The 24,116-nt window shown below is 40.3% G+C and overlaps 1 protein-coding gene across 2 annotated transcripts in view; it reads right to left on the bottom strand.

The window, feature by feature from the left end:
• GAREM1 (GRB2 associated regulator of MAPK1 subtype 1) overlaps positions 1-24,116 on the bottom strand; it is a 319,538-nt gene that overhangs the window by 5,648 nt on the left and 289,774 nt on the right. The window contains exon 5 of one of the 2 annotated variants that reach the window (XM_074022666.1): positions 17,748-19,420. The exons of the other annotated variant lie outside the window; for it this stretch is intronic. Coding sequence (XP_073878767.1) covers positions 19,271-19,420 — 150 coding nt within the window. The 3' untranslated portion in view covers positions 17,748-19,270. Of the gene's footprint in view, positions 1-17,747; positions 19,421-24,116 lie in introns of those variants that run through there. 2 annotated transcript variants of the gene reach the window in all.

Genomic DNA, 24,116 nt, shown 5'->3' with positions numbered 1-24,116 from the left:
AAAAATGTTAAGGGCAGCCAGACAGAAAGGTCGGGTTACCCACAAAGGGAAGCCCATCAGACTAACAGCAGATCTCTCAGCAGAAACTCTACAAGCCAGAAGAGAGTGGGGGCCAGTATTCAACATTCTTAAAGAAAAGAATTTTCAACCCAGAATTTCATATCCAGCCAAACTAAGTTTCATAAGTGAAGGAGAAATAAAACCCTTTACAGACAAGCAAATGCTTAGAGATTTTGTCACCACCAGGCCTGCCCTACAAGAGATCCTGAAGGAGGCACTAAACATGGAAAGGAACAACCGGCACCAGCCATTGCAAAAACATGCCAAAATGCCTAGCACCATCGATGCTAGGAAGAAAATGCATCAACTAATGACCAAAATAACCAGCTAATATCACAATGACAGGATCAAGTTCACACATAACAATATTACCTTAAATGTAAATGGATTAAATGGTCCAATTAAAAGACACAGACTGGCAAATTGGATAAAGAGTCAAGACCCATCAGTTTGCTGTATTCAGGAGACCCATCTCACATGCAGAGACACACATAGGCTCAAAATAAAGGGACAGAGGAAGATCTACAAAGCAAATGGAGAACAAAAAAAAGCAGGGGTTGCAATCCCAGTCTCTGATAAAACAGACTTTAAACCATCAAAGATCAAAAGAGATAAAGAAGGCCATTACATAATGGTAAAGGGATCAATTCAACAGTAAGAGCTAACTATCCTAAATATATATGCACCCAATACAGGAGCACCCAGATTCATAAAGCAAGTCCTTAGAGACTTATAAAGAGACTTAGACTCCCATACAATAATAATGGGAGACTTCAACACCCCACTGTCAACATTAGACAGATCAACGAGATAGAAAGTTAACAAGGATATCCAGGAATTAAACTCAACTCTGCACCAAGCAGACCTAATAGACATCTACAAAACTCTCCACCCCAAATCAACAGAATATACATTCTTCTCAGCACCCCACTGCACTTATTCCAAAATTGACCACAAAGTTGGAAGTAAAGCACTCCTCAGCAAATGTACAAGAACAGAAATTATAACAAGCTAACTCTCAGACCACAGTGCAATCAAACTAGAACTCAGGACTAAGAAAATCAATCAAAACCACTCAACTACATGGAAACTGAACAACCTGCTCCTGAATGGCTACTGGGTACATAATGAAATGAAGGCAGAAATAAAGAAGTTCTTTGAAACCAATGAGAACAAAGATACAACATACCAGCATCTCTGGGACACATTTAAAGCAGTGTGTAGAGGGAAATTTATAGCACTAAATGCACACAAGAGAAAGCAGGAAAGATCTAAAATTGACACCCTAACATCACAATTAAAAGAACTAGAGAAGCAAGAGCAAACACATTCAAAAGCTAGCAGAAGGCAAGAAATAACTAAGATCAGAGCAGAACTGAAGGAGATAGAGACACAAAAATCCCTCCAAAAAATCAGTGAATCCAGGAGCTGGTTTTTTGAAAAGATCAAGAAAATGGATAGACCGCTAGCAAGACTAATAAAGAAGAAAAGAGAGAAGAATCAAATAGACGCAATAAAAATTGATAAAGGAGATATCACCACTGACCCCACAGAAATACAAACTACCATCAGAGAATACTACAAACAACTCTATGCAAATAAACTAGAAAACCTAGACGAAATGGATAATTTCCTGGACACTTACACTCTCCCAATACTAAACCAGGAAGAAGTTGAATCCCTGAATAGACCAATAGCAGGCTCTGAAATTGAGGCAATAATTAATAGCCTACCAACCAAAAAAAGTCCAGGACCAGACAGATTCACAGCCGAATTCTACCAGAGGTATAAGGAGTTGGTACCATTCCTTCTGAAACTATTCCAATCAATAGAAAAAGAGGGAATCCTCCCTAACTCATTTTATGAGGCCAACATCATCCTGATACCAAAGCCTGGCAGAGACACAACAAAAAAAGAGAATTTTAGACCAATATCCCTGATGAACATCGATGCAAAAATCCTCAATAAATACTGGCAAACCGAATCTAGCAGCACATCAAAAAGCTTATCCACCATGATCAAGTGGGCTTCATCCCTGGGATGCAAGGCTGGTTCAACATATGCAAATCAATAAATGTAATCCAGCATATAAACAGAACCAAAGACAAAAACCACATGATTATCTCAATAGATGCAGAAAAGGCCTTTGACAAAATTCAACAGCCCTTCATGCTAAAAACTCTCAATAAATTCGGTATTGATGGAACATATCTCAAAATAATAAGAGCTATTTATGACAAACCCACAGCCAATATCATACTGAATGGACAAAAACTGGAAGCATTCCCTTTGAAAACCGGCACAAGACAGGGATGCCCTCTCTCACCACTCCTGTTCAACATAGTGTTGAAAGTTCTGGCTAGGGCAATCAGGCAAGAGAAAGAAATAAAGGGTATTCAGACAGGAAAAGAAGAAGTCAAATTGTACCTGTTTGCAGATGACATGATTGTATATTTAGAAAACCCCATCATCTCAGCCCCAAATCTCCTTAAGCTGATAAGCAACTTCAGCAAAGTCTCAGGATACAAAATTAATGTGCAAAAATCACAAGCATTCTTATACACCAGTAACAGACAAACAGAGAGCCAAATCATGAATGAACTTCCATTCACAATTGCTTCAAAGAGAATAAAATACCTGGGAATCCAACTTACAAGGGATATAAAGGACCTCTTCAAGGAGAATTACAAACCACTGCTCAGTGAAATAAAAGAGGACACAAACAAATGGAAGAACATACCATGCTCATAGATAGGAAGAATCAATATTGTGAAAATGGCCATACTGCCCAAGGTAATTTATAGATTCAGTGCCATTCCCATCAAGCTACCAATGACTTTCTTCACGGAATTGGAAAAAACTGCTTTAAAGTTCATATGGAACCAAAAAAGAGCCCGCATTGCCAAGACAATCCTAAGTCAAAAGAATAAAGCTGGAGGCATCATGCTACCTGACTTCAAACTATACTACAAGGTTACAGTAACCAAAACAGGATGGTACTGGTACCAAAACAGAGATATAGACCAATGGAACAGAACACAGCCCTCAGAAATAATACCACACATCCACAGCTATCTGATCTTTGAGAAACCTGAGAAAAATAAGAAATGGGGAAAGGATTGCCTATTTAATAGGCTTTAATGATGCTGGGAAAATTGGCTAGCCATAAGTAGAAAGCTGAAACTGGATCCTTTCCTTACTCCTTGTATGAAAATTAATTCAAGATGGATTAGAGACTTAAATGTTAGACCTAAAACCATAAAAACCCTGGAAGAAAACGTGGGTAATACCATGCAAGACATAGGCATGGGCAAGGACTTCATGTCTAAAACACCAAAAGGACATAGGCATTGGCAAGGACTTCATGTCTAAAACACCAAAAGCAACGGCAGCAAAAGCCAAAATTGACAAATGGGATCTAATTAAACTAAAGAGCTTCTGCACAGCAAAAGAAACTACCATCAGAGTGAACAGGCAACCTACAGAATGGGAGAACATTTTTGCAATCTACTCATCTGACAAAGGGCTAATATCCAGAACCTACAAAGAACTCAAATTTATGAGAAAAAAACAACCCCATCAAAAAGTGGGCAAAGGATACGAACAGACATTTCTCAAAAGAAGACATGCATACAGCCAACAGATACATGAAAAAATGCTCATCATCACTTGCCATCAGAGAAATGCAAATCAAAACCACAATGAGATACCATCTCACACCAGTTAGAATGGCAATCAGTAAAAAGTCAGGAAACAATAGGTGCTGGAGAGGATGTGGAGAAATAGGAACACTTTTACACTGTTGGTGGGATTGTAAACTGGTTCAACCATTGTGGAAAACAGTATGGCGATTCCTCAAGGATCTAGAACTAGAAATACCATATGACCCAGCCATCCCATTACTGGGTATATACCAAAAGGATTATAAATCATGCTGCTATAAAGACACATGCATACGTATGTTTATTGCGGCACTATTCACAATAGCAAAGACTTGGAATCAACCCAAATGTCCATCAGTGACAGATTGGATTAAGAAAATGTGGCACATATACACCATGGAATACTATGCAGCCAGAAAAAAGGATGAGTTCGTGTCCTTTGTAGGGACATGGATGCAGCTGGAAACCATCATTCTAAGCAAACTATCCCAAGAACAGAAAACCAAACACCACATGTTCTTACTCATAGGTGAGAATTGAACAATGAGATAACTTGGACTCTGAAAGGGGAACATCACACACTGGGGACTATTATGGTGGGGTGGGGAGGGATGGCATTGGGAGCTACAACTGATGTAAATGACGAGTTGATGGGTGCAGCACACCAACATGGCACAAGTATACATATGTAACAAACCTGCACGTTGTGCACATGTACCCTAGAACTTAAAGTATTAAAAAAAAAAAAAAAGAAATACATATAGCCAATAAATAAATTTAAAAATGCTCAGTGTCACTAATCCTCAGGGAAATACAAATCAAATCTACAATGTGATATAATCTTGCTTCAATTTGAATAAATTGCTCTCATTGAAAAGACAAAAAAAAAAAAAAATGCTGCTGAGGTTCCAGAGAACAGTAAACTGTTACATGCTGTTGGTGGGAAGATAAATTAATGCAGCCACTATAGAAAACAACACGAGGTTTTTCTCAAAAAAAAAAAAAAAAAAAAATGCAAGTTGATCTGAGGCTTGTGAAATTTATAACATAGGAAAGCATGTATTTATTATTTTTTGAGACAGAGTCTCGTCAATGTGCTCAGCCCCCTACAGGTGTTTTCTGTACCTCCAAAATAAATTACTTACACTTGAATCCTTGTCTTAGTGTCTACTTTTTGTGGAATCCAAACCAAGACACACACTAAGTCAGTCTTGGAGCATGGTGCTTGTCCCAGCAGCATCAGCATTACTTGGGAACTTGTTAGAAAATCAGATTCCCAAGTCCTATCTCAGTCCTCTGAATACAGAAGCTCTGGAGCTTAGGTCAGCAATCTTTGTTTTCATAAGGCCTCCATGCGATTCTCATGCAGGCAAGGTTTGAGAACCACTGGAGTAAATGAATGACATTATTATCTTCCGCTCCTAACAGAAACCTATCAATCTTTTTTTCTCTTGTTCCAAAAATTTCTCTAAAAGGTTAAAACATAAAATCTTCAGAATTTTTCAAGAGTCTTAGATATCTGGGGTACTAACCTTCTTGAAATGATTCACTGCTATTTATCCTTGTATACATGTCTCTTTTATACACTGATTTTTCATCTTGTTAGAATGGCAGTTAATTTCTTCAAATATTTCCCCCTTTCCTTCCCCATTGGGATCAATTTATAATAACATTGTTAGACTATCCTCTCTACTTTTTCTTTTTAATATCTCTTGCCTAAGGATCATATTACCTTAGTCTGAACTTGTTGAAATATGACTTTTTTTTTCACTAATTCATGAGTCTTCCTCCAAAAAGAAATTTTCTTTAAAGAATTGCCTTTCCAATCTGTTAAGACATTAAACTCAGAATTCTGTTCAGGAGTACCTAAATAGTTTTATAATTTCCTTTATCTTAGGAGATACTTATTTCCAACAGTGTTACATATTTTCAGTATGTAAATTCCAATATTTCAATATTGCATCTCTAGTGTAATCTCTGTTTGTGTCTTGTGCTTCTGTAACAAAAGCCAGGCATCTACCAGTTCAGCTTCTTTGATCAAACTATTAGTGGAGTTTTAAACACAGGAAGACTGACCTCATCAACTTTCTTCCACTACAAAAATGGAGGCAGTTATTGTGTTAATAGGAATCCAGGTCCATAAAGAGAAATGTTTGATAACCTTAGAACTTGAGTGTTACTTTTGAAAACTATAAATTGTGGGCCGGGCGTGGTGGCTCAAGCCTGTAATCCTTTTGAAAACTATAAATTGTGGGCCGGGCGCGGTGGCTCAAGCCTGTAATCCTTTTGAAAACTATAAATTGTGGGCCGGGCGCGGTGGCTCAAGCCTGTAATCCCAGCACTTTGGGAGGCCGAGATGGGCGGATCACGAGGTCAGCAGATCGAGACCATCCTGGCTAACACGGTGAAACCCTGTCTCTACTAAAAAATACAAAAAACTAAACGGGCGATGTGGCGGACGCCTGTAGTCCCAGCTACTCGGGAGGCTGAGGCAGGAGAATGGCGTAAACGTGGGAGGCGGAGTTTGCAGTGAGCTGAGATCCGGCCACTGCACTCCAGCCTGGGCACAGAGTGAGACTCCGTCTCAAAAAAAAAAAGAAAACTATAAATTGTGTACCATTTTGTTCTTTGGTACCTTACCAATTTTTGCACACTACAGAACAAATTTCTTTCTATAGAAATAAAAGGAGTTTTACACTAGTTCATTATATACCATACATTATAGATTATACATTATAATCTAGCTTTAGTCAACTATTTGAAATTTTTCCCGTATGTGCTGCACTTACTTTTATGTTTTTTTCTTTTCCAAGTACCTCTTCTTTGAATGCCTTTCCCATACCTTGCCTTGCTGACATTCTAGTTGTTCACTCTTAAAACTACAGCTCAACAATATGAATTGAATGGCTATGCTAGAAATAAAGGCTCTAGTACTTGAGACATATCAGTAAACAGAACAGATAAAGGCTTCTATCCTAATTGAGCTCATATTCTATTGGAGCCCCAAGCAGAATGTATGATTTCAATAGCACTTTTTTCATGCCTCTATCACAGCATTACCATCAACTTGTGTAAGTCTCTTTCCCAGCTAGATCTTCAACATTGTCTGCTCAATAGAATCACGTGAGAATCTTTGGAAAGAATCTTTGGAAAAACAACTATATCCCAGGTCCCACCTCCAGAGATTTTGATTTAGTTTGGGGCAGGGCCCAGATGATTCTAATGTACAGCCAGAGTTAAGAACTGCTGTGAATTTTTTTTTTTTTTGCTTTTAACTTGCACTTCAATTTTTATTTTTTGGTTTGTTTAATATCTTCTATTTACTTCTGCATTTTTTATTTAGACCAAATATACATATATAATTTACCATCTTTACCATTTTTAAGGTACAGGTTAGTGGCAATAAAATACACTTTTATTATTTTTTCCCCTTTATCCTCCCATCTCCCTCTCCTGGCCTCTGGTAACCATGAATCTACTCTCTATCTTCATGAGATCCACTTTTTAAGCTCCCACATATGAGAGAGAACATGCAATATCTGTCTTTCTGTGTTTAGTTTATTTCACTTAACATAATGGCCCCTCAGTTCTATCTATGTTGCTAAATGACATAATTCCTTTTTATGGCTGAATATTATTCCATTGTGTATATGTACCACATTTTCTTTATTCATTCATCCACTGGTGGGCACTTTGATTCCATATTTTGGCTATTGTGAGTAGTGCTGCAATAAACATGGGAGTACAGATATCTCTTTTACATATTCATTTCCTTGATTTATTGATTTCTATACATTGAACCATCCTTGCATCTCTGGCATGAATCTCACTCAATCATGGTGAATGATCTTGTAAATATTGAATTTGGGTTACTAATATTTTGTTGAGGATTTTTGCATCTGTGTTCATCAATTATATTGGCCTATAGTTTCCTTTTTTCTGCTGTGCCCTTGTCTGGTTTTGGTATCAGGGTAATGCTGGTATTGTAGAGTTTGGAAGCAGTCTCTGCTCTTCAGTTATTTTGAAGGGTTTGAGTAGGACTGGTATTAGTTCTTCTTTAAATATTTGGTAGAATTCAGCAGTGAAGTCATCAGTTCCTGGGCTTTTCTTTGATGGGAGACCTTTTATTACAGTTTTGATCTTGTTACTTGTTATTAGTTTGTTGAAGTTTTCTATTTCTTTTTGGTTCATCTTTGGTAAGTTGTATGTGTCCAGGAATTTTTTCATTTCTTCTAGGCTTTTCAATTGTTGGCATATAGTTGTTCATAATAGTCTCTAATGTTTCTATTTCTGAGATCGCTTTCTTGTTTCTGATTTTATTTATTTGGGTCTTCTTCCCTTTTTTCTTAGTCTAGCTAAAGGTTTGTTGATTTTGCTTATCTTTTCTAAAAACAACCCTTTTGTTGAACTTTTGTATTGTGTTTTAGTCTCAATTTCATTTATTTCTGCTTTGATCTTTATTATTTCTTCTACTAATTTTGGGTTTGGTTTGCTCTTGCTTTTCTAGTTCCTTGAGGTGCACTGTTATTTATTTGAAGTCCTTCTACTTTTTTGATATAGACATTTATTGCTGTAATCTTACCTCTTATTATTACTTTTTCCGTATCTCATATGGAAACATTTCGGTATGTTGTATTTCCATTTTCATTTGTTTCAAGAACATTTTTAATTTCCTTCTTAATTTTTTCATTGACCCATTAGTTATTCAGTAGCATGTTGTTTAATTTCCATGTGTTTGTGTATTTTCTGAGGTTTCTTTTGTTACTGATTTCTAGTTTTATTCCATTGTGGTCAGAAGAGATACTTTGTAAATTTTTTTTTTTTTTTTGGACAGAGTTTCACTCTTCTTGCCCAGGCTGGAGTGCAATGGTACGATCTCGGCTCACTGCAACCTCCACTTCCCAGGTTCAAGTGATTCTTCTGCCTCAGCCTCCTGAGTAGCTGGAATTACATGAATGCACCACCACGCCCAGCTAATTTTATATTTTTAGTAGAGATGGGGTTTCTCCACATTGGTCAGGCTGGTCGTGAACTCCCAACTTCAGGAGATCCACCTGCCTTTGCCTCCCAAAGTGCTGGGATTACAGGTGTGAGCTACCATGCCTGGCGATAATTTTAAAATTTTGTTGTTTTGTGGCCTAAGATAGGGTTTATTCTGGAGAATGTTGCATGTGCTCATGAAAAAAAAAATGTGTATTCTGCAGCAGTTGGGTGAAATATTCTATAAATGTTAGTTAGGCCTATTAGAGCTAGTGTTCAGTTTAACTCCACTGTTTCTTTGCAGATAATCTGGATGATCTGTCCATTACCGAGATTGGGGTATTAAAATCCCCTACTATTGTTTCATTGCAGTCTATCTCTCCCTTTAGTTCTATTTATTTTTTATTTTTTGGAGACAGGGTCTTGCTCTGTCACCCAGGCTGAGTGCAATAGTGTGATCATAGCTAACTGTAGCTTCAAACTCCTAGGCTCAAGTGATCCTCCCACCTCAGCCTCCCAATTTGCTAGGACTACAGGGACATGCCACCATGCCCAGCTCAGGCTGGCCTTGAGCTCCTGGCCTCAAGCAATACTCCCACCTCTGCCTCCCAAAGTTCTGGGATTATAGGCACTTTGAGCCTGTCACTGAGCCACCATGCCCAGCCCTTCCTTTAGATCTATTAATGTGCTTTATATAGTTGGGGCTCTGGTGTTGGTTGCATAGATATTTATAATTGTTATATCCTCTTGCTGAATTGACCCCTTTATCATTATATAATGACCTTGTCTTTTTTTGTAGTCTTTGATTTGTCTGAAATAAGTATTTCATCTGATTTTATCTGATATAAGAACAGCTATTCCTGCTCTTTTTGGGTTTCTAATTGCTTGAAACATATTTTTTCACCCTTTCACTTTTAATCTGTGTGTCTTTCTAGGTAAAGTGGGTTTCTTGAAGGCAGCATATAGTTGGGTCTTGTTTCTTTATTCATGCAGACACTCTATGCCTTTTAGTTGGAGAATTTAGACCATTTACATTCAGTGTTATTATTAATAGGGGCTTATTAATGCCATTTTATTGCTTGTTTTCTCATTGTTTTGAGACTCTTCTTTCACTTTTCCTTCTTTTTTGTATTCCTTTGTGGCTAAGTGATTCTCTCTGATAGTATATTTTAATTTTTTTTGTATTTTAGTTTTAGTAATTGTATTATAGGTTTTTGTACTGTGGTTACCATGAGGCTTACAGAAAACATCTTACACATATAACAAGTTATTTTAAAGAGTTGATAACTTATCTTTGATTACAAGTAAAAGAATAGAAGCAAACAAAGGCCAAGAAAAGCACACACACAAAAATTCTATTCTTGAACTCTATCCCCTCCTCCATTTTGATTTAGTTGTCTCAAATTATATATTTTTATATTACCTATATCTTAACAGGTTGCTGTAGCTATTATTGTTTTTAATAGATTTATCTTTTGGGCTTCATAATAGAGTTATGAGTGGATTGTACCCCACAAATACAGTAACAGAGTATTCTGGGTTTGTTTTTGTACTTAATTTTAACATGAATTTTATGCCTTGAAATGTTTTCTTTGGGATGTTGGTATGTTTTTGCTTTTCTTTCATATTGAAGAACTTCCTTTAGCTTTTCTTGTAAGATGGATCTGGTGTTGATAAATTCTGGCAGCTTTTGTTTGTCTGGAAAAGATTTTATTTCTCCTTCATATTTAAATGAGAAATTTTGCTGTATACATTATTCTTGAATGATAGTTTTTTGGTTTTTTTCTTGGTGCACTTTGAAAATTTCATTCCATTCCCTCCTGGCCTCTGTGGTTTCTGTTAGAAGTCTGTTGCTATACGAATTGGAGCTCCTTTATATGTTATTTGCTTCTTTTCTCTTGCTGCTTTTAGATCCTTCCTTTGCCTTTGACCTTTGAGAGTTGCATTATTATATGCCTTGGGTTAGTCTTATTTGGGTTAAATCTGTTTGGTGTTCTAAGACCTTCCCGTACTTGGATATTTATCCTTCTCAAGTTTTGGAGACTTTTCTGTTATTTATTTGAATAAGCTTTCTACCCCTTGCTCATGTTCAGCTCCTTCTTGAATGCCAATAATTCTTAGATTTGATCTTTTGAGCTAATTTTCTATATCTTGTGGGTGGTCTTCTTTCCTTTTCATTATTTTTCATTTTTCTTCTTTGACTGTATATTTTCAAATAGCCAGTCTTTGGGCTCACCAATTCTTTCCTCTGATTCATTGTGCTGTTGAGAGCCTCTAAAGGATTCTTCAGTTCCGCAAATGTATTTCTCCATTCCAAGATTTCTATATTTTAATTACAATCTCTTTGTTAAATTTATCTGATAAATTTCTGAAATGCTTTTCTGTGCAATCTTGGAGATCACTGAGTTTCCTTCAAACTACCATTTTGAATTACTGGTCAGAGAGCTCACAAATTGCTGTCTTGTTAGGGTCAGTTACTGGATTTTTGCTTTATCCTTTTGGAGAGGTCATGGTTCTCTGCTCTTTCTTGTGGATGTCTCGGTCTTTGCATTGAATGATTATTTATCCGTTTTCTCTGTCTTGTTTTTTATTGAATGTATTTGCTTAGCATACCTTTGCCTGCAGATCATTGCTTCCTTTTCAGCTTTAGGTGACACCTTAAGCCCAGGTTTGCCTCAGCTTTAGTTAATGCTCAGAGTGCTTCTGGTCCTAAATGGAGGAGGTCCCAAAGGGATAATCCTGACAGTGTCAGAAGGCTGGCTAGAGGTTCATGCCCAGGGGACCTGTGGGACTTACTTCGTACAGTGTGGTGCTGCTGAACAGCCATTCTGATTTATCATGTCCTTTGGCAGAGTTACAGAGCAGAGGTCCTAGGGCTGGAGATGGTAGTCCTGTCTCCCCACTTTGTCTCTTCCTGTTTTCAGGGATATTTTTGTCATCAGGCAGTCACAATGCTTCCCATAGGTTAAAGCAAGGACAGGGCTCCTGTCAGGGAACCCAAGAAAGTGGGGAAGCTGGTTGACCACCTTGGTTTCACTTTCTATTGTAGAAACTGTGAGTTTGGGAGAGATTTTTCACATACTTGGTACTGGGCAGAATCTGTGGGGAGGGTCATTGCAAATGCAGAAATCCATTTCTCCTGTTGTCTGCTCAGAGATTTTCCATTTCTCTAAGGCCCTGAAAACTGTCTCATCCTCAGACCTAAGCTCTGGATTGTTGCTGGTGAAAATCTCAGTGCCGTATATATAGTTTTTGGTACTCTGTTGGGGAAAAAGTGAAATCAGCTTACCTCTACACTGTCATTTTGAAACCAGGAGTCTCCCGGCTGTGAAATTTTTGAAACTTTGATGTTATATTACTTATTTGGTATTACCTAACATTTAACATGTAGTGGGGTAATCAATAAGTATTTGTTGATCTGCTTTGTGACAGTAGGAAATGATATTGGCTCTTGTTTCACTGAGCTGCTAAGGCATTAAGATAAATAGTCTTTATGGGGCCTTTAAGAAATTTGGTTTATTTTAGGTAATTATTAAGATGCATAATCAATAAAAGTTAACAAATATCCAGAAAAACTATAGAAACAAGCAGTCTGGGCAACATGGCAAGGCCCTGTCTCTACAAAAATTTTTAAAAATTAGCCAGGTGTGGTGGTGTGTGCCTATATTCCTAGCTACTTGGGAGGCAAAAGTGGGAGGATTGCTTGAGCCCAGGAGGTTGAGGCTGCAGTGAGCTGTGATTGTGCAGGAAAAAAAAAGAAAAAAAGAAAAGGGAAAACTGAAGGGTTAAAAAGAAAATAAATAATGTTTTATAAATTAGGAGAAGCTGAAGAAGAGAATCATAAAAAAGAAGCACAGCAGGGCCTCAAATAACATGACTTTGTTCAACATGGTTTTGTTGTAATGTGGAAAAACTGCCTGTAATTCCAGCACTTTAGGAGGCCGAAGCGGGTGGATCACCTGAAGTCAGGAGTTTGAGACCAGCCTGACCAAAATGTTGAAACCCCGTCTCTACTAAAAATACAAAAATTAGCCATGTGTGGTGGCAGACACCTGTAATCCCAGCTACTTGGGAGGCTGAGGCAGGAGAATTGCTTGAACCCAGGAGGCAGATGTTGTGGTGAGCCAAGTTCACTCGATTGCCCTCCAGCCTGGGTGACAGAGCGAGACTCTGTCTCAAAAAAAAAAAAAAAAAAAAAGAAAAAGAAAAAACTGATTCCCAATGGGGACTACTGTCTCTGTGGGGTTTGTCCATCCTCCTCATGTCTGAGTGGGTTTTCTTTGGATACTCCAGTTTCCTCCCAAATCTCAAAGCTGTACACATTAGGTTAATTGGTATGTCTCCACGGTCCCACTTGGAGTGAGCATGTGGGTGTCTGTGAGTGTGCCCTGTAATGGAATGACATCCTCTCCAGGGTCAGTTCCCACCCTGCACCCTGAGCTTCTGGAAGAGAATCCAGCCATCTGTGAGCCTGAACTGAAATAAGTGGGTTAGAAAATTAATACAGGAATACATATGATGGTAAAATAAAAATTCACAAAATATATGAAAATCATAAATACATTGATATTATCTGGCTGTGTCCCCACTGAAATCTGACCTTGAATTGTAACAATCCCCATGTGTCAAGGACAGGACCGGGTGGAGATAATTAACTCATGGGGGCAGTTCCCCCATCCTGTTCTCATGATAGTGAGTTCTCACGAGATCTGATGGTTTTATAAGGGGCCTCCACCTTTGTTTGGCACTTCTTCCTGCTGCCCTGCGCAGAAGGACGTGTTTGCTTCCCTTTCTGCTATGATTGTAAGTTTCCTGAGGCCTCCACAGCCCTGCAGAACTGTGAGTCAATTAAACCTCTTTCCTTTATAAATTGTCCAGTCTCAGACAGTTCTTTATAGCAGTGTAAGAACAGACTAATACATGCATGAAAATAAATGATGCAGGACAAAAGCGCTTACTGAGCCTGCCATGTTTGTGATTGTTTTTGAGCTGCATAGTGGTAGGAAGTGCTGTGATATTTTTTGCTTTGCAAGCATTTATTCCTTGATTTAATCCACCACTACTGCAACCCCTGTCACTCACTGATTCACCAAAAATTGGGTAAATAATTATGTTACTTGTTTTTATTAATATTTCTTAAATGTATAGCTCACATTTATTTCAATGTTTAATATTAGGAGTTTTGTGTCTTTATTTAGAAGTTTGGTGATGTTTCTGTCACCAGAAAAATGCCACAAGAAACTAAACTCTTGTTTATAATAATTAGCCTGTGGTAAAATTGGTTTTGTTTTGCTTAAAGTTGACGTTTCCAAGCATCTATTGATGACATTAAGTGAGGACTTACTGTATTTAGAAAAAAATGCCACCCTTATATTTATCGAATACTCTATAATTTCACTATACTTTTGGGCCCATCATTTTGCTTGATTTTCACGATGATGTAGATAGGGACGACATCATCCCCATTTTACAGATTACGAATCCGATTCACGGTTGATGAGGTTAGATGTCTAATCCAAGGTTACATGCCAGGTTGATGGTAGGTAGATCCAGAACTTGAACCCACTATGTAGTTCCTAATCTAATGCTCTTTCTAACACACAGAACTGTCCATAAAAGGCGGAATTGCTCCTGACTTTGGCTGTTAGGCAGGATGCATTTATGAGCTTCACATTTCCCTTCCTCTACATATCTGGGTCTCCTCTCCTATGAGACCCACTTTCTCTGGAGAAATCTACCAGCCACCAAGTTCCTTTAGATGGTTTACTTTGACATGTCATCCCTGGATTTATCTCCTAGGACTGGGACACAGGAACTTTTAGCTTATCGTACTTATTCACTGAGTTATTAGTGTGTGCTAGAAACTGCGCTGAACCCTGGACAGACAATAATGATTAGAAAGACATAAGGCCTGCCCGTATGATGTTTTACAGTAGTGGGAGAGAGACAGTCTACATCCACACTCACACACAACTCGAAAACTCCAACTGTGTTAAGTGCTGCGATGCTATGGAGCACATAATAGCAGAATTTAGTTATGTCAGGCAGGTCAGAAAAGATCCCAGTTAAAGCCAGATCTGAGGGAAGAGTAGGCATTAACCTGACCAAAGTGTTGTACAAAACTAAACTAGTGCTTCCTGTCTTGTCCAGCATGGTAAAATTTTGAACCTCGCAAAATTTCTCAGACCTCTCTACATGATGAGTAGCTGATTTTTTAATGGTCTTCTGCGGAAGGCTCAGAGTAGCTGATTGGGGAATATATACAGTCCTATGAATCCACTAACAACTCTAAATGGATTTATCATTTATTAATCACCCAACCTTTAGATACATTTGAGCCATATTTCTTATTTTTGTGGGATGTTATTACTATACAGATAACACTTGCCACAAGGTGTGGCCCTCTTATAGTGTCTAAGGCTCCTAAGGGTTTGCTGCCCATGAGTTACCATCTCTGAGCTAATTTGTGGGCATGTACTGTTGAGACAAGAGAAAACAGGAGCTTTCCTCTTCTCTCTGTCCTCTGCTACTAGGTACCAAAAGTCCATTTTTTCAGTGGCTTCTTGGGGACATCAGTGTCGGTTTGCAGTCCAGTTTCAAGAGTGAACAGGCTGTGAAAAGACCTAGTATTGCTTTAGAATAAGTAGTTGTGATATGGAAAAACTCTATTAAGGGAAGACAGCACAAATATTGGGTAATGCAGTGGTTGGTCAAACTTTAATTCAGAAAGCCCTTATGGTTCAGTATATTTTATTTGGGTAAAAAGGGAGGGGTTCTCTTAAGGATATTTAAATACATTATTTAAAAAAAACTGAAACAGAGTCCCACTCTGTTGCTCAGGCTGGAGTGCAGTGGGTCATTCATAGCTCATGGAAGCCTCAAACTCCCGGGCTCCAGCCATCCTCCCACCTCAGCCTCCCAAGTAGCTGAGACTACAGGAATGCGCTACTATGACTGGCCAATTTTTAAAATTTGTAGTACAGACAGGGTCTTACTATGCTGCCTAGGCTGGTCTCAAATCACTAGGCTGGGCTCATGTGATCTTTCTGCCTCTGCCTCCCAAAGCACTGGGATTGCAGGTGTGAGCCACTGTGCCTGGCATAAATACATTCTTAAAAGCACCTGGAGTGCTGTTTGGGCTGGCAAAGATCTGGGGATCAAGTCCAAGAATGATGTGTGCACTTCCTCACCAAAATAGTGCTGCTTTTCCTTCTGTCTGGGATGTCTAACCTGTCTCCAACTTTGGCCTTCTGACCTGCAGACTTAAGCTTCAGTCTGGACTCTTCTGTGAAGGCATTGCTGACCCCTTCAGAGAGATTTTAGAGTGATTTCCCGGGTTCCCAATGTACAGCGGTTCACCTGCATTATTTGCAATTGCTACATGGTCCCATATGTCGCCTCATGAGGCTGGGAACTCCTGAAGGCAGTGGCTAATAGGTGCCCAATCAATGCTTGGGAAAGGAATTTGTTATTGCTTTTCGGATATTGGGGCTTTAAAATAAACATTACAAAGTATTTCGGGAGAAAAATATAATTGTGTCTACTAGAGTTCAAAAGCAATGTGCAACTCTGCCATGATTTTAAGCTCTTGGTATACTTGTTATCCTGAATGATGTCAAGTGTAATCCAGTTTCGTGAATCTACCACAGGACAACTAGCAGCTCTGGAGGAAGGAAGCAAAAACGCAGAAAGCAAAAGGAACCGCATCAAATTACAAATGCAGCCAGGCAAGCGGCACATTGAAGAGGCTGCTTAAAACACACACGCGGGACAGCCACAAGGTGGCAGCTTAGAACCGTGACATTACGCATCGACCATTCAAAGACCGAACAGCGGGGGAATAGGATAGACTGGAGAGTGGGGAGCGGGTTTATTGGGGCAATTAGAACCGGGAAAGGAGAAAGAGACCATGATTTATTGTACTTGGTGCACACATCTTTATAATTTTGTTTGCCCTAGAAAAAAGCACAGGCACACACACTTAAGCACATACACACAGCAAAGACTCATCAATTTCTCTCTTAAGAAATGTTAACCCCAGAATGAGTCTCCTGTGCTGTAGCTAACTGGCTGTTTCCTGAGGTGGCCTCATGTCCTTCGTACCTCTTATGGGGAGCTTTTATAGGCTATATAAGGACTTTTTTTTTTTTTTTTTTTTTTCCTGAGACAGAGTCTTGCTCTGTTGCTCAGACTGGAGAGCAGTGGTGCAATCTCGGCTCGCTGCAACTTCCTCTTCCCGGGTTCAGGTGATTCTCCTTCCTCAGCCTCCTGAGTAGCTGGGATTACAGGCGCATGCCACCATGCCTGCCTAATTTTTGTATTTTTGCATAAATATATATATATATATATTTTTTGGTAGAGACAAGGTTTCACTATGTTGGCCAGGCTGGTCTCGAGTCCTGACCTCAGGTGATCTGCCCACTTCGGCCTTCCAAAGTACTGGGATTACAGGCGTGAGCCACTGCGCCGGCCAGGACTTCTTAAGAGTACTTTTACTTTCATTGGGGTTCATGTAACATTTACTTTAGAACCTCTCTCTCTTATAAATTGCTACTCTACTCTGCTTATAAAAATATACATATAGAAATCCATATATTATAGACTGTATACATCTATATTATACATTATTATAATAATATGTAGCATTAATAGATGAATCAGGAAACCAGTGCTTTCTACCATGCCTTTGAAACAGTGGTTGCTCAATATATGTCTGCTGAACCGAAGGGAAACAGAATATATATTTTGGAAAATGAAAGGTGTGGACACAGTAGCAGAGGAGTATTTCAACATAGTGTAGAGGATCATAAAGGGGCAAAAGGGAGAAGAGAATATCCACCTCTCTGCTACTTCTCAGAGCAAACCTGCTGTACCCAAGGGTCCATGAAACTCAAGGTCCCGTTCCCTAGTTTTTTTGTTTGTTTTGAGACAGAGTCTCACTGTGGCCCAGGCTACAGTACAGTGGCATGATCTCCGCTCACTGCAACCTCCGCCTCCCATATTCAAGCCATTCTCCTGCCTCAGCCTCCCAAGTAGCTGGGATTACAAATGCGAGCCACCAAACCCAGCTAATTTTTTTTTTTTTTTTTTTTTGAGACTGAGTCTCGCTCTATCGCCCAGGCTGGAGTGCAATGGCTTGATCTTGGCTCACTGCAACTTTCACTTCCCGGATTCAAGTGATTCTCATGCCTCAGCCTCCCGAGTAGCTGGGACTACAGGCACATGCCACCACGCCCGGCTAATTTTTGTATTTTTAGTAGAGATGGGGTTTCACCATGTTGGCCAGTCTGATCTCGAACTCCTGACCTCAAGTGATTCACCTGCCTTGGCTTCCCGAAGTGCTGGGATTACAGGTGCAAGCCATCATGCCCGGCCCTAATTTTTGTATTTTTATTTTTTATTTTGAGACAGAGTCTCACTCTGTTGCCCAGGCTGGAGTACAGTGGCATGATCTCAGCTCACTGCAACCTCCACCTCCCAGGTATTCAAGCAATTCGCCTGCCTCAGCCTCCCAAGTAGCTGGGATTATAGGTGCCCACCACCACGCCAGGCTAATTTTTAAAATATTTTTAGTAGAGATGGGGTTTTACCATGTTGGTCAGGCTGGTCTTGAACCCCTGACCTCAGGTGATCCACCTGCCTCGGCCTTCCAAAGTGCTGGGATTACAGGTGTCAGCCACTATGCCCAGCCCCCCTTCCTTGTTTTGACCCATACTATCACAATGTCTACATGTCCTTCTAGTGATTTGAACAGCAGCCTTTATAACATAATCATGAAACTTTAGATTTCTAGAAGACAAATGACATAAGAGTCAATGCCTTGTCTGAAAGATCATATTTGCATACCTTGCCCAGAGTAGGCATTTAATAAAGGTTGGTTATAAATTTAACCCACCCAATAAGAAGTCCAAAAGCTAAGCACAGAACCACATGAATGTGGGAAATTACTGAATTAAAAGGAAATGTTATTTACAATAAACCATATAGATAGATACTACCTAAAACATAGCTTTTGTTAAACTTCCAACAAATCAAAATTATATTTTAGTAAAATCATATTTTCTCAGACCAGCAGTAGGGTAAAAACTATGGATATAGGGCAAAGGGTGCGGTATCATCCTGTTTCCAGGAACTTATAACTTACTGGAAAATGATAACATATCTATAAGTGCAGTTTCGACAAAATATGGCAAAAATAGGTGCTATAGATGCTCAGAGGAGGGAGGAAGTCTTCGTAGAAGGGATTAGCATTGGCCTGGACTTTGGAAGGTGAATCATAACTATATAATAACAGGAGCGGGAAGCATTCTTGGGGCAGAGGCTCAGGAAGGTGTGTTCAGGTGAGGGTGAGAACAGGGTGATCAGAGCAGAAGTTCAGGAGGGTGTGGCATGGGGAGATAAGACTGAGATGCAGAGGGGCCAGATCGTGAGGACGCCTGGGAGTCTGTCCTCAGAGTCTGTCCTTTACCCCAGAGGCACTGCAGGCCTCTGAACAGGGTAATGACGTGGTGGAGGCTAAACTTTTGAAAGATTATGCAGGATATATTGACATGGGTTTAATTAGAGACTTAGATGTTATTTTGTTTTATAAAAGTCATCCAGACAAGCTGGGCACAGTAGCTCATACCTGCAATCCCAGTGCTTTGGGAGGCCGAGGCAGAAGGATCACTTGATATTAGAAGTTTGAGACCAGTTTGGGCAACATAGTGAGACACTGTCTGTACAAAAAAAAAAAAAAATCAAAATCAAAAAAGTTTGTCAGGCATCGTGGTGCGCTTGCAGTCCTGGCTACTGGGAAGGCTGAGGTGGGAGGATCACTTGAGCCCTGGAGATCACAGCTGCAGTGAGCTGTGATCATGCTACTTCACTCCAGCCTGGGTGACAGTCAGACTGTCTCAAAACAAAACTGTTTGGGGGATGTAGCTTTGGGGAGGGATGTGCAAGGAAGCTGTAAACACTTGGTATAATTGGCATATCAAGTACAAGATTGGAGGGGACGGGAGATCAACAACTAGGCAAAGTTATAAATACAGAGGGAAGACCTCCAGCGCCATGCTGTCTAGATTGCATCGACTCTTGTAGCTTATAGGCTGCCACTGAAGGGCCGAACCCAGAAAGTGACATGGTGTCTTGCATTTTGGACAGACCACTCTGTACATACAGAAGAGGGGGTCATGTTGGCAGAAGGAGCCAGTTAGGAGGCCAAAGTCCAGAAGAGAGAGATGCTGAGAGTCTGAAAGGATAATGTGGTAGGGATGATGGGTGGGGAGGAGAAGGGGGTTTCCAAAATGTTGAGGAGGAAAAATGAGTCATGCTTGATATGGCTTAGGTGTGAATATGAAGGACAGGATGAGGTCCAGAAAACTCAGGTGTTCTTAGTGATGTGCCCAGGTAGGGGGAGGAGCCATTAACAGAGAGAAGCTTGCAGGAGATAGATTTTCTCTAGGAGGAACAAAGTGAATTGAGTTCTAAATGAGTTGATTTTGAGATACATCCAGCAGGAGCTGGATTTTGAATGTGAAGGTTAAGGATAGGAGGTCAGTGAAACCATGAGAACAAATTAGGTCACCCAGACTAACATGGAATAATATCTAATAGGTGTTAACATTCACTACACCTCTTCTATGTGTTCATATGTATTAACTTACTTAATTCTCCCAAAACCCTATTTATGTAGAAATGAGAGGTTAGAAATAATAAGAGAACTTCCAGTCTCCCTACCCCCACACCTACCTATCTACCCACCTCAGTCTGCTGACCTCAAGTGCTTGGTCTTCTATGGATGAAAATAACTTTCCTCAGAGTGCAACCCCTCCACAGTGGAATAGATCTCATCCTCTCACACCTACTAAAATAACATTGCTTCAGCAATTGTCCCCTCCCTCTGTCCTTCATAAAATCCAGCCTCTCTACGGATCATTCCTCTCAGCATACAAACATACTATCATTTCTCCCAGTTCGAACAAAGCCAAAACCACAACCACAACCAAAACCCTTCACCCCATTCTGCCTTCCAGCTTATGTTCCATTTTTGTCCTTCCTTTTACACCTCAAAAGAATTGTCTGTACTCATTGTCTCTACCTTCTCTATTTCATTCTCATGTGAACTCATGCTGGTATGGCTTTTATGGCTTCCACTCTGTCTAAATTGTCCTTAACAAGGTAGCCAAAGACCTTCATTTTGGTAAATCCAACAATCAGCTCTCAGGTCTCATCTAATTTGACCCGTCTGCAGCATCCTGATTCAGCTGATCACCTCCTCCCTCTTCCGTCACTGGAGTCGGAGGCTACCAAGCTCTTGGTTCTTATCCTACCTCTCTGCTCACTCCCTTAGTTTCTTTTGCTTATTCCTCCTCATGTCCCTGAACTCCTCGTGTCCCATTCTCCTGCCTCAGCCTCCCGAGTAGCTGGGACTACAGGCGCCCACCACCATGTCCGGCTAATTTTTTTGTATTTTTAGAAGAGACGAGGTTTCACTGTGTTAGCCAGGATGGTCTCGATCTCCTGACCTCGTGATCCGCCCGCCTCAGCCTCCCAAAGTGCTGGGATTACAGGCGTGAGCCACAATGCCTGGCCTGGATTCCTCCTTTTCTTTGATATTCCACATCCAGCCCAAATTTCCACAGACTTCACCTTTAAAATATTCCTGGGATCTGACCTCTCTGTACCATCCTCACTGCTGCTCCCCTGGTCTGAACTGTCCTCAGTTCCCCTGCGGATTTCTGCAATAACCTCATAATCTGCATTTGTCAATCTTTCAGTGTATTCCCAATAGAGCAGCCAGAATAATCCTGCTAAGACTCATTTGATCTTGTTATTCCCCTGCTTAAAAATCATCCAATGGACACTTATGCCACAGCGAGGAGGAGCCAAAGTCTTGGAATGTCCTACAAGCCCTTCCCTCTCTCTACCCCACTCCTTAAACAAATTGAGCTCCCCTCTTGCTACTCTCTTCATTTGCTCCACAACTCGGGGCCTTGTATTTGCCATCTCCTATGGCTGGAACTCTCTTCCCATAAAATCCCCAGAGCTTGCTCCCTCACTTCCTTCATATAATTACTCAGATGTCACCTCCTTGTTAAGTCCTTCCCTGACAATCCTATTGTATATTTCTTCCCCTCCCCTGACACTCTTTATTCCCTCTCTTAACCATGGTGGATGAGTGTTGTGCTAACTTAGCTGAGCTGGAGTTATTCCCAGATTCTCTTTCCTGGAGACCTCTGAAGTCACATGGGCCACAGATAGGTGTCTCACATGCAGACACATAGGAACCTGACATGTGATAGGTACTCAACAAATATTTGCTGAACTAAACCAAACCAGGTTACGCCTTGACAAAGTGACCTGGCAGAACTGAAGGAACCACCATCTTGTTTTACACTTAGAAGACTGGCGCAGCTCAGTGCACTGTTGCTACCTGTTGGCCTGATGAGCACATGGCAGTTGCTGGACCCTTGACAACTCCTCTAGCTCTAGCTGGATCTTCCTCTAGTTTTTCAGACTCTTAGGTGAGGGATGTATTTAGCTTCATGGTGAAGGAGGCCAGCTTCTCCCTCAGTATCCCTCCTCCCACCCTCCGCATCACCAAAGTTGGATGCTTAGAGACAGTGAGAGTTCCATAAGAATTCCAGTCAATCCTCTTGGCTTACAGCTCAGCTGTGTAGGTTCCATCTTGCTTCCCTTAACTTCATGTCCATCTTCCTTTCCTGACTACCTGCCCTGTTGATTGCAGGCACCAGCGCCTGACACAGAAGCAATAGTGTCCATATAGACTGTTTAACCAGCCCCCACATTTGCATAAAGGCAAATCCCTATAATAAGTGCCTATAATAAGCCATTCCACATGTTTACGTGTGGTATGTGGATAAATGTTTAACAACCAGCTTTCTGGAAGAAAAAAAAAAAACCCAAAAAACCCTAATTTGTAGCATTTGCCAATTTCCCTGGTATAAATATTCTGACTACGGCCAATTTCAAGCCACTAATGTCACATCACTGAATGGGAAGGAGAGAGAAGAGAAGATGCTAATAGTTCTCTCAGTCCAGTCCTAGCCAGCTCCAGCCCACCACTGTGAATACCTCTTAATGGTCTTGTTTCTCTGGTCAAATCCTAATAAACCTATTTTTTTCCCCCACATCTCTTAGCACCTTCTCCCATGCTCTATATTTTAGTTATCTGTGTCCTACTTTGAAATGTAAATTCTATCAAGGCAGGGATTTTTGCCTGTTTTGCTGTATTCTTGGCTCTCAGAACAGATTTTTTTGCTTTTTTTTTTTTTTTGAGACGGAGTCTCACTTTGTCACCCAGGCTGGAGTGCAGTGGCACGATCTTGGCTCACCGCAAGCTCCGCCTCCCAGGTTCACGCCATTCTCCTGCCTCAGCCTCCCAAGTAGCTGGGACTACAGGTGCCTGTACCATGCCTGGCTAATTTTTGTATTTTTAGTAGAGACGGGGTTTCACCGTGTTAGCCAGGATGCTCTCGATCTCCTGACCTCGTGATCCACCTGCCTCGGCCTCCCAAAGTGCTGGGATTACAGGCGCGAGCCACCGCGCCCGGCCTTTTTTGCCCTTTTATATAATCATAAAATTAAGTTTATCAAGTAAGTTTGATCTCTAAAAATGAGCATGTAGAACAGCTCCTTTATGATAGCTTCTATATATGTTAAAGTTGTTTTTTATTATATATATATATTTTTTTGAGACAGAGTCTCATTCTGTCACCCAGGCTGGAGTACAATAGTGCCATCTCAGGTCACTGCAACTTCCGCCTCCTCAGTTCAAGCAATTCTCATGCCTCGGCCTCCCGAATAGCTGGGATTACAGGTGTACGCCATTGCTAATTTTGTATTTTTAGTAGAGATGAGGTTTTACCATGTTGGCCAGGCTGGTTTTAAGCTCCTGGCCTCAAGTGATCCACCCATGTCAGCCTCCCAAGGTGCTGGGATTACAGGCATGAGCCACTGCGCCCAGCCAAAATTTTTTTTTTTTTTTTTTTAATACCAAGGCAACTATTTTAACTCTCCTTCCCTAGTTTCTTGTATAGAAAGAAGCCTTTTCTGTACATTTCTATCTTATCAGAACAGATCTTGGCACTTAATAGCCATTCCACATATATTTACTGAGTGAATGAACGTAGTATGGGAGGATGCGGCAAGAATAGAACCCTGGGTCTGGCAGAGGAAGAACCTGAGTAAGAATTCTTGGAACTTGTCAAGGCGTGACCTGGTTTGGTTTAGTTCAGCAAATATTTGTTGAGTACCTATCATATGTCTGGTATCTTGCGAGCTACTGAGATCATAAAAAGAATATGGTATGTTTGCCAATCTGGCTGAATTCAGCAAGGTTAGAGAAAAAGGGAGAGAGGTTTCAGGGTAAGCAGGACATAGAGAGTTTCTAAAATGAAGAAATATTCA

Source organism: Macaca fascicularis, chromosome 18 (assembly GCF_037993035.2).
Source record: "Macaca fascicularis isolate 582-1 chromosome 18, T2T-MFA8v1.1".
Classification (NCBI taxonomy): domain Eukaryota; kingdom Metazoa; phylum Chordata; class Mammalia; order Primates; family Cercopithecidae; genus Macaca; species Macaca fascicularis.
This window is presented reverse-complemented; position numbering and strand designations above follow the sequence as displayed.